This window comes from Pelmatolapia mariae, linkage group LG15, assembly GCF_036321145.2.
Source record: "Pelmatolapia mariae isolate MD_Pm_ZW linkage group LG15, Pm_UMD_F_2, whole genome shotgun sequence".
In the NCBI taxonomy this organism is placed as follows: Eukaryota; Metazoa; Chordata; class Actinopteri; order Cichliformes; family Cichlidae; genus Pelmatolapia; species Pelmatolapia mariae.
In genome coordinates, this window is record NC_086240.1 from 41,855,900 (window position 1) to 41,869,490 (window position 13,591).

The 13,591-nt window shown below is 44.9% G+C and overlaps 1 protein-coding gene across 7 annotated transcripts; it reads left to right on the forward strand.

Annotated features, from left to right (window-relative positions):
- The first annotated feature begins 234 nt into the window (after positions 1–234).
- Positions 235–13,203, forward strand: dytn (dystrotelin). Of its 7 annotated transcripts, XM_063496405.1 has the most exons (16): positions 613–680; positions 4,329–4,369; positions 4,480–4,729; positions 5,429–5,460; positions 6,047–6,121; positions 10,102–10,300; positions 10,410–10,495; positions 10,598–10,815; positions 10,886–11,049; positions 11,124–11,235; positions 11,493–11,626; positions 11,704–11,863; positions 11,952–11,998; positions 12,128–12,269; positions 12,352–12,784; positions 13,075–13,203. In XM_063496405.1, exons 4-16 carry the CDS (start codon positions 5,442–5,444, stop codon positions 13,197–13,199), a joined length of 1,914 nt encoding a protein of 637 aa, XP_063352475.1. In that variant the 5' UTR covers positions 613–680; positions 4,329–4,369; positions 4,480–4,729; positions 5,429–5,441; the 3' UTR covers positions 13,200–13,203. The 7 variants fall into 7 exon arrangements, with proteins under 7 accessions (XP_063352474.1, XP_063352477.1, XP_063352475.1 ...); XM_063496404.1 differs by having other exon boundaries at positions 235–4,369; XM_063496403.1 differs by lacking the exons at positions 613–680; positions 4,329–4,369; positions 4,480–4,729 and having other exon boundaries at positions 5,366–6,121; positions 10,598–10,677; positions 10,744–10,815.
- Positions 13,204–13,591: the final 388 nt, after the last annotated feature.

Consider the following 13,591-nt stretch of genomic DNA (forward strand, 5'->3'; position numbering starts at 1 on the left):
AGTCTGAGGGGTTTATATCGCTGTCGTAGCTCGCGGCAAAGTTCGAACCACTTCCTGAACCAGTCACGTGGTACAGCCGGGCAGCGAGGCTTTGGACGTCATCATTTTCAGCTCCTCCCATAAATGAAGCAAGCCTCGTTACGCGCATCGTGGAAACGCCCCCTCCATTACTCGACACAAGTTTTGAAGCCTCGATACAGAACGTCACATCACTAGCGACCAGCATGGATCCAGCGGACTCACGTTTTGCCTCAGAGGGGGAGTATCTCGCGCAGCTGTGGGATTATCACAGGAGGATAATCCACGCTGCGGACCCCTACAAGAGGCAACTGGAGGTAGTGTTTGTTGATCACTTTTTGTCATCCACTACCTCCACTGTCAGTTTTATGGACATAAGAGGACTAAAGCAAATAATTACAGAGCTGAGGGCGAGGCTTTGTTTCAAACTGTTTGGCATGGGCGGTCCGGGCAAGGGAAATTCAGCTGCCCTCCTGGAAGCCCTCACCACTTGGTGTTCTCGGCGTCAGCGGCCTTTCCCGTCGATGTTTATTGCCAAATCGCTCGATCCTCCTTTAAGGGAGAAACGGCACCCTCGTCATCTTCACCCCACCACACCTCCACTCTCTCCTGTGGCATTGGCTGAAGCAGCTGTTATTGGACCTGCAGCACGGAACGCCGCAGTGAGTAAAATAGACTCTGCCATCAGGACTAATTCATTCACTAAGACCTGGAAAGTTCAGAGGAGTTCTTCTGTGTTGACTGGCAATTCTAAGACTATTTTTGCTGCCAAGCCGCCTCTCTCTGAGAAGAAATCTGGTGTTTCTTCTTTTCTTGATTTTAAAACTGAGAAGACTGAGATCTGTTCCCCTATGTTCAAGACTGTTAGCTCAGCCACAGTTAGCTTAGAACCTGTTAGCTTGGAAACTGTTAAGCCTGTGTCTGTTAACGTAACAACTCTGATTTCTGAGTCAATGGATTTTGAAGATGTTGACCCGGAGTCAGCGGACTCAGAAGTAATCAACCCCATATCAGGGAGCTCAGAGCCTGGAGGTTTGGAGTTAGTTGACGCAGTGTTAGTGGACCTTTCGGCCCAGTCAGGCTACATAGACAGAGATTCTCCCCAGGGCTTCCCCAGAGGCTGAGTTTGAGTCAGTTGCCACCTCTGCACCCCTGGAGAAAGTAGAGCCTGCTAGGTTTCTGCCGTCAGTCCAGCCTGTAGTTCAGTCCTCTACTCCACCACCTGTTACACCTCCACCACAATCATATCCGCTCCCCATAGGTCGGTCCTTAGCTCAGCTCTCTGTAGCTCAATCCCCAGTGTCCCTGCTAGCTCAGCCCCGTGTTCAGTTGCCGCTAGCTCAGTCTTACCACTCCACCACCTATTACACCTCCACCACAATCATCTCCGCTACCCAGTAGCGGTTTTTGATACGGGCGACACGGGCGGTTGCCCAGGGCGGCATCGTGGTGGGGGGCGGCATCACGGACATCGGCAAAAAACCCAAAACATTTTGCTCGTACTCATGCTGCCCCGACATCAGCCAGCGCATATTGGGAATGTCATAGGCACCGATCGGTTTTCTATCGGCCATTTGCTGGGAGTAAGGGCGCCCTCGTTTGCGAGGTGCGCCTGCTGCTTGCAGCACAGGGAGTAGAGGGCGGGGCGGCGGGGAATTCTCCGGCTGGAGCAGCATTTAATAACCAACTCGCAAAATAAAAGAAAATAAAAACAAAACAACAAACACGTAAACACCAGACATTATGATACAGACTGCGCCTGCTCGCTGCTGTGCTGAAGTCAAAGTAAACTTTATTGTCATCTCCCCTATACACAGTACAGTATATAGAGAAACGAGACGACGAGGCTCCAGTTACAGCAGTGCAAGTAAACAATAAATATAAGAAGAGTAAGAAAATACATATACACTTTAGTACTAGGTGTAAAGGGATCAATAACAATTTAAAATTTATATTTTACAGTTTGATGATTTAAAGTCTCACACACAACCTGTCGAAAGGGGAGGGGGGCGGCTTCTTCCAAATAGAGCACATTTCATTCATAATGTTGTAAATCCAAGCCCATTATGTATTCATGATTTGAATCCTGGGTTGTGCAAAATCCCAGAACCAAATCTGTGAACTAAGGTGGAGGTTTATTAGGTTATGTTGTGGTGATCCTCGAGTTGGGGGATGGGTGTTCATACTGGAGTGCAAAATTAAAACCAATGGAAGATGGACAAAGTTCAAAGCCATCAGGTGCTCAGTTTAGAAAAAAAGAGAAAAGAAGAGGAGAAACGAGCAAAAGATACCGGAAAGCAGATGCGTCACTGGATAATGGCAGGTCATGTATCCTGAAACAATCATTGAAATTATGTGGGTTACAGTTGCTCCAAGAAGAAATGATAAAAATAGTAACAGTAACAGACTAAACTCCAAACAATACATTATGTTACAGATTTGACACATTTAAGAAATAGCACTAATATATACAGATCACTCAATTATAAATATCAAGGATTAACAGAGGTGATTATAAATAAATATCAAGAAAATTGACAAGAATATTACAGAGTAGAAAAGAGCGTGTGTAAAAAGGGTGTAGCTATTGCAGTGTTTACAGTGTGTTAGATGGAGGAGTTGTACAGGGAGATGGCCACGGGCAGGAATGATTTCCTCTGTTGGTCAGTGGTGCTTTTTGGTAATCTCAGTCTCTCACTGAACATGCTCCTGTGACTGACCAGCATGTCATGGAGTGGGTGGGAGGTATTATCCATGATTGTCCTTATCTTGGACAACATCTGACTCTCAGACACCACCCTAACGGAGTCCAGCTCCACCCCCACAACATTACTGGCCTTGTGGATCAGTTTATTTAGTCTGTTGGCATCTGTGACCCTCAACCTGCTGAGGGAGTTTTCGCCCAGGGCGTCAAACAGGCTAGGACCGCCACTGCCGCTACCTGTAGCTCAGTCTTCAGTTCTGTCAGCCATTCAGCCACCTGGTCAGCTACACACTCATCCAGGGGTCTCAACGCCTTCTGGTCCTGCTGGAAGCTTGAGTGAGCCAATCCAGCACTTCGCTGTCTGTCCCCGCTGGCAGTTCAGGAGAACTGTTTCAGCCGTCCGTCCCGCTGGAGGGTCCGAGGGGCCGGTTCAGCCGCCTGCCTCCACTGGAGGGTACGAGGGACCCGTCCAGCCGCCTGCCTCCGCTGGAGGGTCTGAGGGGCCCGTCCAGTCATCTTCTGTCTCAGCTGGGGGTTCAGGAGAACCCAGCCAGCATTCTGTCTCATTAGCTGGAGGTCCTGAGGAGCCCGGCCAGCATCAAGCTTCGTCAGCTGGGGGTTCTGGTGAACCCAGCCAGCATCATGTCAAGTTAGCTGGAGGGTCCGAGGAGCTTCGTGGGAAAAGATAGTGGGAGTTCTGCCCAGCCACAGCCTGTGGGACAGAAACCTGTTGTAACTAAAAGCTACAGAGAGTTGTGTGTGTGCAGGGGTATAAAAGAGGAGCTGAGACATCCCAAGGGCAGAGCTGGCATGCCTGTGAACTGTAATTTTTCATGTGTGTGTTGGCTCTCCTGCGCAGTAATAAATAGCTCTTTCCGTGTTGCAGACTTTATTTACAAAATTCCACGACAGTCTTCTCTGCCCGTGTGTTCCCTCTGTGTAAAGTCCATGTTTCTTAGTCTGCGTCTTTGTGAATTGTTTCCTGTTTTATTTTGAAGGGTTATGTCTGATGTCAGTGTTTCTAGCTTCGCTCCCCCTGTCTCGTTAGGTCTCATTCCTCCCAGCTGTGTTCCCCTGCTGTCTCTAATTCCTTGATGACTTCCTCAGTGTATTTAAGCCCCGTGTTCCGTTGTGTCAGTGTCACATCGTACCCTTAGAATTGCCTGTGTGTTTTTGTGTTAGCAAGCTCAGTTTGATTCATGTTTTGTGCCAGCAATAAAGCTGTGGTTTTTGAGTTGCATTCAGTCTCAGAGTCCTGCATTTGGATCCTCACCTCTGCCTGCCTGCACACAGAGCCCTGACAAACTCAGCTGAAGCTCTTCTTCTCAGTTTCTCTGGCAGACATTCATAAATGTCTCTGAGCTTCACCAAAGGCTGATGGCTGGGTTTTGGCGCCCTTTCATGTCAGAAGCTCAGAATGCATGACTGAAGCTGTGACTGGCTGGGAATCGTTAGTCGGAGCTTAAATAAATCATGAAGCTCTGGCAAGCAGCTGATGTCACACTCTGCTGGCTGCGGATTGGTCCACGGGCAGCAGGTGAGCAGCAGGTGTGCTGACACCTGAAACGTTCATCGATCATTCAGCAGCTTCACTTTGTGTCTTCAGCAGCAAATGCTTGGGTTTCAACTGGGACAGAGTGAACGGAGGTGAGTCTGTGTCTACTTAGACTCTACTGTCTGTGTCTTTGTTTCTATGGTTCTCACTGACAAACTCTCTTCCTCCTCCTCCTCCTCCTTCTCCTGATGGACGAGACAAGAGTCCACCACAGTCCAGAGTATCTGTGCTGATCCAGGAGCAGGGTTAGCCAAGAAAACAAAGAACGCTGAAGTCTGACTCAGTTACCATGGTCACTGACCTGCTTCCTGTCTACTCCTCCTGCTGAGCCCAAAGTCTGATCCTCGGTTTATTCTGGTGCTGAAATCATGAGAGGATTTCAGATCTGCGCTCGTTCCTTGATGAGTTCCTGACCGAGTGTCACTGTTTTTGTTTCATAATCTATAACTAATGTGAGCATCACTCTGACCTCACATCTCCATAAACACCATGACACAGCAGAGCAGCATGAACTCTGTGCTTTCTATTCACAGCATGTGCAGTACAGTTTGGTAGTATTAGCAGCGTGTGCAGTACAGTTTTGCAGTAATCCAGTGAGGATGATCAGAGAAGAAACATGGAGGACAGCAGTGTTAGAACTCATCTGTTTAAGTATTGTGATGATATTTGAATGATCAAAACTTTAGTAGTTTGAGTTCTGTAGAGTTTCCTTGCCTGCTCAGTGGCACTGATGATTCTCACATCTCCACCCATCTGAAACACAAGTTTGTTTGCTCTGTTTTTATTTCTTTCTTTCTATCCCCCCAGTGCGCAAATATAACTGAACCTCTGTAACACAGTAACCACATACCTGTAATCTGATTACTGATGAATGTAATGTGAATACTTTGGAACAGCCTTTTAGTTAGAGGTTAGTAAGTCTGAGTCTCTGTGAACTTCATAAAACATATAAATTCATACATGAATGACTTAAAGTATTATTCATGAACCTAAACAAACAGTCAGCACTTTAAAACAAACTGAAGTTACTAAAGTTTCTTTTCTCTGTTGAATTAAACTGTAACTTTAATCATGATCAATCATTAATCATGTTCTGAATGAAACACAAAGAGCTGCTCACTGATCAACAATGAGCTTATTCTGTGTTTCAGACTGAGTCTCATCATGGATCCAGACTCCATCGGTAAGATCGCCTCACTGTTCAGTGAAACCTGAAACCCGTTGAGCTCAGGTTCAACTACATGTTTAAAAAAACAAAAGCCTGTGTGTGAGGAGGTGACAGCAAACAGAAAGCAAATAGAGACAGAATAGAAATATGTCTGTTCTTTGTTCTGTTCGTTAAGATCATTATCCTGAAAGTAAAGTGTCACACTGTCTTCAATTACATATTCAGAGCAGGGTGTTTGTGTAAGATGATCCCTGAGTGCTGCCTGACAGGTGAGATTGAGCCTGAGTTCAGGGAGGATGGAGGAGCTCTGATAGCAGTCTGAATGAGATCCTTTAACAGTGCTGATGGTCATCATAAGACTCAAACATCTTCACTACAAACAGCTTACTTTCATGTATTTGTACACACAAACAATACATATATGTACAAAGAGTAAGAAGAAGATGAAGCCTGATGTACATGAACCTGAGCATTGACACAGAGACGATGAAGTTCACACAGATGTTTATGTTCACCAGTGTTTCCAGATGTTTATGTTCACCAGTGTTTCCAGATGTTTATGTTCACCAGTGTTTACAGATGTTTGCTTCCTGTTTATCAGAGAGTTTCAATCAAATCTGTCCATCGGGCTACAGAACTGCCATGAAGCTCCAGGCTCTGCAGAGACTCTGTTGCCGTGGGTAACAGTGCACTGAGTGTATTCTCTGTACCACATGTACTGCAGTATACTGAATGTACCACATGTACTGCAGTATACTGAATGTACCACATGTACTGCACTACATGCACTGTACTCTGTGTAGTAAATGTACTGCAGTATATGTTCAGTACTCTCTGTAGCACATGTACTGCAGTACACTAAATGTACTCTGTGTACCAAATGTACTGCAGTACATGTACTATACTTTGTGTAGTACATGTACTGCAGTACACTGAATGTACTCTCTGTAGCACATCTACTGCAGTACATGTACTATACTCTGTGTAGTACATGTACTGCAGTACACTGAATGTACTCTTTGTAGCACATGTACTGCAGTGCGTGTACTATACTCTGTGTAGCACATGTACTGCAGTACACTTGATGTACTCTCTGTAGCACATGTACTGCAGTGCGTGTACTATACTCTGTGTAGCACATGTACTGCAGTACACTTGATGTACTCTCTGTAGCACATGTACTGCAGTACATGTACTATACTGTGTAGTACATGTACTGCAGTACACTGAATGTACTCTTTGTAGCACATGTACTGCAGTGCATGTACTATACTCTGTGTAGCACATGTACTGCAGTACACTTAATGTACTCTGTGTACCAAATGTACTGCAGTACATGTACTATACTCTGTGTAGTACATGTACTGCAGTACACTTAATGTACTCTGTGTACCAAATGTACTGCAGTACATGTACTATACTCTGTGTAGTACATGTACTGCAGTACAGTGAATGTACTCTTTGTAGTACATGTACTGCAGTACACTTAATGTACTCTGTGTACCAAATGTACTGCAGTACATGTACTATACTCTGTGTAGTACATGTACTGCAGTACAGTGAATGTACTCTTTGTAACACATGTACTGCAGTGCATGTACTATACTCTGTGTAGCACATGTACTGCAGTACACTGAATGTACTCTGTGTACCAAATGTACTGCAGTACATGTACTATACTCTGTGTAGTACATGTACTGCAGTACACTTAATGTACTCTGTGTACCAAATGTACTGCAGTACATGTACTATACTCTGTGTAGTACATGTACTGCAGTACACTGAATGTACTCTTTGTAACACATGTACTGCAGTACATGTACTATACTCTGTGTAGTACATGTACTGCAGTACACTGAATGTACTCTTTGTAGCACATGTACTGCAGTGCATGTACTATACTCTGTGTAGCACATGTACTGCAGTACACTGAATGTACTCTTTGTAGCACATGTACTGCAGTGCATGTACTATACTCTGTGTAGCACATGTACTGCAGTACACTGAATGTACTCTGTGTACCAAATGTACTGCAGTACATGTACTATACTCTGTGTAGTACATGTACTGCAGTACACTGAATGTACTCTGTGTACCACATGTACTGCAGTGCATGTACTATACTCTGTGTAGTACATGTACTGCAGTACACTGAATGTACTCTGTGTACCAAATGTACTGCAGTGCATGTACTATACTCTGTGTAGCACATGTACTGCAGTACACTGAATGTACTCTTTGTAACACATGTACTGCAGTGCATGTACTATACTCTGTGTAGCACATGTACTGCAGTACACTGAATGTACTCTGTGTACCAAATGTACTGCAGTACATGTACTATACTCTGTGTAGCACATGTACTGCAGTACACTTAATGTACTCTGTGTACCAAATGTACTGCAGTACATGTACTATACTCTGTGTAGTACATGTACTGCAGTACACTGAATGTACTCTTTGTAACACATGTACTGCAGTGCATGTACTATACTCTGTGTAGTACATGTACTGCAGTACACTGAATGTACTCTGTGTACCAAATGTACTGCAGTACATGTACTATACTCTGTGTAGCACATGTACTGCAGTACACTTAATGTACTCTGTGTACCAAATGTACTGCAGTACATGTACTATACTCTGTGTAGCACATGTACTGCAGTACACTGAATGTACTCTGTGTACCAAATGTACTGCAGTGCATGTACTATACTCTGTGTAGCACATGTACTGCAGTACACTGAATGTACTCTGTGTACCAAATGTACTGCAGTGCATGTACTATACTCTGTGTAGCACATGTACTGCAGTACACTTAATGTACTCTGTGTACCAAATGTACTGCAGTGCATGTACTATACTCTGTGTAGCACATGTACTGCAGTACACTGAATGTACTCTGTGTACCAAATGTACTGCAGTACATGTACTATACTCTGTGTAGCACATGTACTGCAGTACACTTAATGTACTCTGTGTACCAAATGTACTGCAGTACATGTACTATACTCTGTGTAGCACATGTACTGCAGTACACTGAATGTACTCTGTGTACCAAATGTACTGCAGTGCATGTACTATACTCTGTGTAGCACATGTACTGCAGTACACTGAATGTACTCTGTGTACCAAATGTACTGCAGTGCATGTACTATACTCTGTGTAGCACATGTACTGCAGTACACTGAATGTACTCTGTGTACCAAATGTACTGCAGTGCATGTACTATACTCTGTGTAGCACATGTACTGCAGTACACTGAATGTACTCTGTGTACCAAATGTACTGCAGTGCATGTACTATACTCTGTGTAGCACATGTACTGCAGTACACTGAATGTACTCTTTGTAACACATGTACTGCAGTGCATGTACTATACTCTGTGTAGCACATGTACTGCAGTACACTGAATGTACTCTGTGTACCAAATGTACTGCAGTGCATGTACTATACTCTGTGTAGCACATGTACTGCAGTACACTTAATGTACTCTGTGTACCAAATGTACTGCAGTACATGTACTATACTCTGTGTAGCACATGTACTGCAGTACACTTAATGTACTCTGTTTAGCACTGCGTGTACTCTTGTACAGTCAGATGTTCAGCTCTAACACTGACCCTGAGACATACTTGCCAACCTTGAGACCTCAGAATTAGGGAGACATTCAATAAGGGGGGGGGTTAGGTATACATGTACAGAAAACTTGAATTTTACAGTGTTTATTTATTTAAAATTATATTTAAAGTAAGTTATTACTGTCCCCCAGCCGGGGTTGTCCAAATTCAGAGGCTGCATCCACCTGAGAACCCGGCCTTCGTGGTCTAAGTGGGCTGGGTCCTCCGAAAGCCGGTTATGCCAGAAGTGACTGACTGTGACGGTCTAGCCCTCAGAATTATGTCACGAGCTTTCTCAGTGGAGTGAAACTCTGCCTTCTGCTCCTTGCTATCTAAATATAACCGGACGCTGACATAAATTCTTGACCATCTCACGCTTCTGTTTAATCAGTTTTCTGTTTGACGTTTATTCAGCTGTGTGAAAACCCCGAGAGGAACCCTCCCGAGGGATTAATAAAGTTTTATTTAATCTAATCTAATCTAATCTAATAACTTTAATCTCAGCCAAACCGATTTACTCAGGAACAAATAAAACACTGAAAAAAGTCAAACAATAACATTTTTAGGTTATCTATGTGACTTATATATCATGTTTAACCTGAGTAGTGAAAGACCGCTGGGGTTTGAAAACGATGTGCCGGGAGTTTGCTGTTCTCGCCGGCTCAGATATTTGAAATTTACACAGCTACATTCTCGCCTGAAAATATGCTAAAAGTTTATTTTGCAACCCAGAAAGAGTAATAAGAGTAATGTTAAAACTAAGTAGCTGCCGCCATTGTTGGAAACTGGAATTGGCTGGGCCGCGCTATGAATTCAGGGATATGGTTTTTCATTTTTGTTGTCCGGGTGGAAAATCAGAAGAAATTCGGGAGAATGGTGGCTCAGGGAGATTTTCAGGAGGGGCACTGAAATTCGGGATTATCCCAGAAAAATTGGGAGGGTTGGCACATATGCCCTGAGAGTCAGCTGACTTCATGAGCTCACCTCTGACCTGTACATGTTCAGATGTTACGGTGACATCGCTGTCTGTTTCTAGTGGACACCGTGTTGGTGCGACACGTCACAGCGGCTCTCCACTCAGGGGGTGGAGCTCAGCGTGACGTCGCAATGAGCAGACAGGAAGTGACCTGCGCTCTGAACAGGATGTTCCACAGCGCATCACAGGAAGTGCCAGTTCATGTGACTGCAGCAGCTACCGAGGAGACATGCAGTCTGATGTTCAGGTTGTTTGACCGGTCAGTGTACTCACAGTATCACATTACTTGTAGTGCTCATAGTACTAACAGGACTGCACCCAGTCAGAGTAACAATCTCAGTTTGTGTGTGTGTGTGTGTGTGCTGCAGCAGTCAGTCCGATGAAGTTTCAGGTCGCTCTCTTCAAACCGCTCTGATCGCTCTGTCCTCAGATAACCTGCTGCTAAAGTACAGAGGTGAGGACAATACACTGCTCTATAACAGGCCTTCACAATAAAATGCACAACCCTTCACAATAAAATGCACAGCCCTGTAGAATAAAGCTCGGGTGTTTTCAGGTCTGCTGCAGGTCTCGACAACCCCTTCAGGATCCATCAGCAAGCCTGGACTCAGGTGTTTGCTGATGGACCTCATCCAGGTAAAAAGCTCACACTACATTTCCCAGCATGCCTCTGCTGCTGCTCTCTGTAACGTATGTTTTCAGGTTCCTGCGGCAGTTCAGGAGGAAGTCGTGTTTGACGATTTGGAGGCGGCGGTTCAGTCGTGTTTTAAAGGGGTGAGAACACAAACGCACACCTGGCTGTGATTGGCCATCGTCATGGTTAACATGTTATGTGTGTTTATAGGTGTTGACCCCAACGGTGAGCAAGCATCATCTGTTGTCATGGCTGCAGAGTGAGCCATGCCTGTTGCTGTGGTTATCCACTCTGTACCGGCTGTCAGCCAGTCAGAGCGTCCAGCACAACGTTCGCTGTCACATCTGTAAGACCCGCCCCTTCACTGGGCTCAGGTGATGTACATTTTAAACTGGAAACTGGGTAAACACGGTCCAGATGTGTGACGAAGATTTACCTGTGCATTCAGGTATCGATGTATGAAGTGTGTGAACGTCCATGTGTGTCAGAGCTGCTTCCTGACTGACCGCCAGACCAGGAAACACAAAACCCACCATCCAATGCTCGTGTTCTGCAAGCAGGTAAGAACACATGTAACAGGAGGCACAGGGAACAGAACAGAACAGGTAACAGGAAGCAGAGGTAAGAACTCATTTAACAGTACAGGTAAGAGGAACAGGTGAAAGGAAACAAAGGTAACAGGAGTAATAGGTGAAAGCCTGACAGGTAAGAGGACGCAGAGAGGAAGCGAGGGGTAAATCCCCACAGGTGCACATGGAGGGGTAACGCTTGTAGAAGAAGTAATAACCTGTTCAGTTCAATTGTCATTCTATACCAGCCCACCTGGAGAGAGTCTCTAACCTCGTTGGTGCGCAGTGCTCATCACACCTTGCTGCCACGGCGACACACTCAGAGAGAAGCTAATTGGAAGAGGGTCCTAATGTGGGAGGAGCCAAGCGAGACTGAGAACAAGTGTGAAAATAACCCTTTCATAATACGACCCCCCCTCGTTAGGTATCTTATTATAATTACATTTCTTTTCCCCTCAGAGGACCACCCACTTCTGATGCCTCAACACGATTGGTTGGCTCGGCTCACAGCTCCTCCTCTGAGAGGGGTGTTTCACATGGCGCCTCAGAGGCTCCTCCTCCTCGCTGCTCTTCTTCGTGTAAATCTCTGCAGACGAATGAGGACACGTCCAGTCAGCAGGTGACGTGATGAACTCACTGTGTACTGTGAGGTCATAAAAATTATGTAATAGCAACAGTCATGTGACTGTGTGTGTTTGGCATTGAAGGCGGTGGCGTTGCTGACAGACGTGAAGAACCTACAGAGGGACCGATGGTGAGAACAAAGAAAAACAGAGCCAGATGGTTTTATCAGCCTCGTGTTTATGTTTGTTTGTTTCTTTTTATCTTGTTTTGTTTTAGTTTGCTACCTTATGTTGTTTGTTTGTTTGTTTTTCCCCATCAGGCTGTTGGAGCAGGAGCTGCAAACGTTTCGGCTCACCGTCCAATCCGAGCAGGGCATCTTGGAGGAAAGGTGCTCTGAGATGGAAGTTACCGTGGAAACATTGACGCGGTACAATGCCCAACTGCAGGGCATGCTCACACAGGTGAGTGGATGTGGGCGGAGTGATTGGCTGATGACTGCTGAGGTGCCTCCTAGGAGTCGTAGCTGAAAATGTTGTTCTTCAGGCTCTGAACAAGATGGAGGCTCAACAACACGGCAGCAACATGCCAAACAGTGCCAACACGGAGAACACAGAAAGAGGAACCATCACGCCAACTTCTGACACTCTGAAAAGCACAGAAGAAGAAACAGAGGAGGAAGAGGAGATAGAGGATGAGTGGAGCCAGGAAGAACTTCAAACTCAAACATCTCCCACAATCCACCAGGGCTCACCTCCCTCACCTGATGGAGACTGTGAGGAGGAGTCTGCAGGTCGCATGTCTCCACATCATCCAGTAGAGCTACAGCATGGCCCTGAGGAGGCGGAGCTACAAGGAGAACGAAACAGTCTGTCTGAAGAAGAGGAGGAACATGGGCCACGTAGTTCAGAGACGCTACTGCAGGGGACTGTAGAACGACTGAAGGCTGCGCTGGAGACACACAGGTGGACTCACACAGGTGAGGCACAGACAGGTGAGATAGGTGAAAATATTTTTCCTTCGTATAACTGAGACTGCAGCAGGAAACGGAAATGACTGCCTGAGGTCAGACTCACCTGTCAGGTGAGCACACACCTGACAGTCAGTACCTGTAACAGTCAGTGCATCATTTACACCTGCTGCATATCCTTTCCAGCTCAGTCTCTTTGCCAAGCCAATTAGCACAAGTCCTTTCTTCTTCATCTCTTTGATAACTTTGTCCTTCAAACACTAAAATTAATGTTACATCATGTTTCTAACTCTGTCCAGGTGAGAGGACGAGGGCGGAGCTTCTGCAGGCTGCAGAGCAGGTGGGAGACTCGATGCTCCACCTGGTCGACGCTATGGAAACAAACTCACCAGCTGATTCGTCCAGCTTAGAAAACTTTATTTAAACATTAAATAAATGCACAGATACAAAAAGTATCAAAGTTCACCTGTAGAAAAGTTACCAAAACATAACGTGTTTCTATGGAGACGTAAAGCTGCCAGGATCATCATCAAGTCATCATGTTTCATGTGATGTTTTACAAACATGAATTCAAATAAAACATGAAATTTCTTTCGTCATATTTTTTAACATTTCATCCGAATTTTGTTTACACACAATAAATAAAATCCATTCATAATTTTTACTTAAATGCTTCCCAAATAAAACTTTAAAATAATTAAATTAAAACAATAAAAGCTCTTCAAAATGGACAGATTAAACTTTATATTTAGATTTTTAACTTTAAAAATTAACATTTTAAAACAATCAGATTTGAAAACATCATTATGGCCAAAA

Coding starts and splice junctions, on each gene's coding strand:
- dytn (XM_063496400.1), top strand. CDS start 5,899: ATGTACATGAACCTGAGCATTGACACAGAGACGATGAAGTTCACACAG. Junction 6,122..10,101: donor TCTGCAGAGACTCTGTTGCC/GTGGGTAACAGT, acceptor GTCTGTTTCTAG/TGGACACCGTGTTGGTGCGA. Junction 12,270..12,351: donor TGCAGGGCATGCTCACACAG/GTGAGTGGATGT, acceptor GTTGTTCTTCAG/GCTCTGAACAAGATGGAGGC.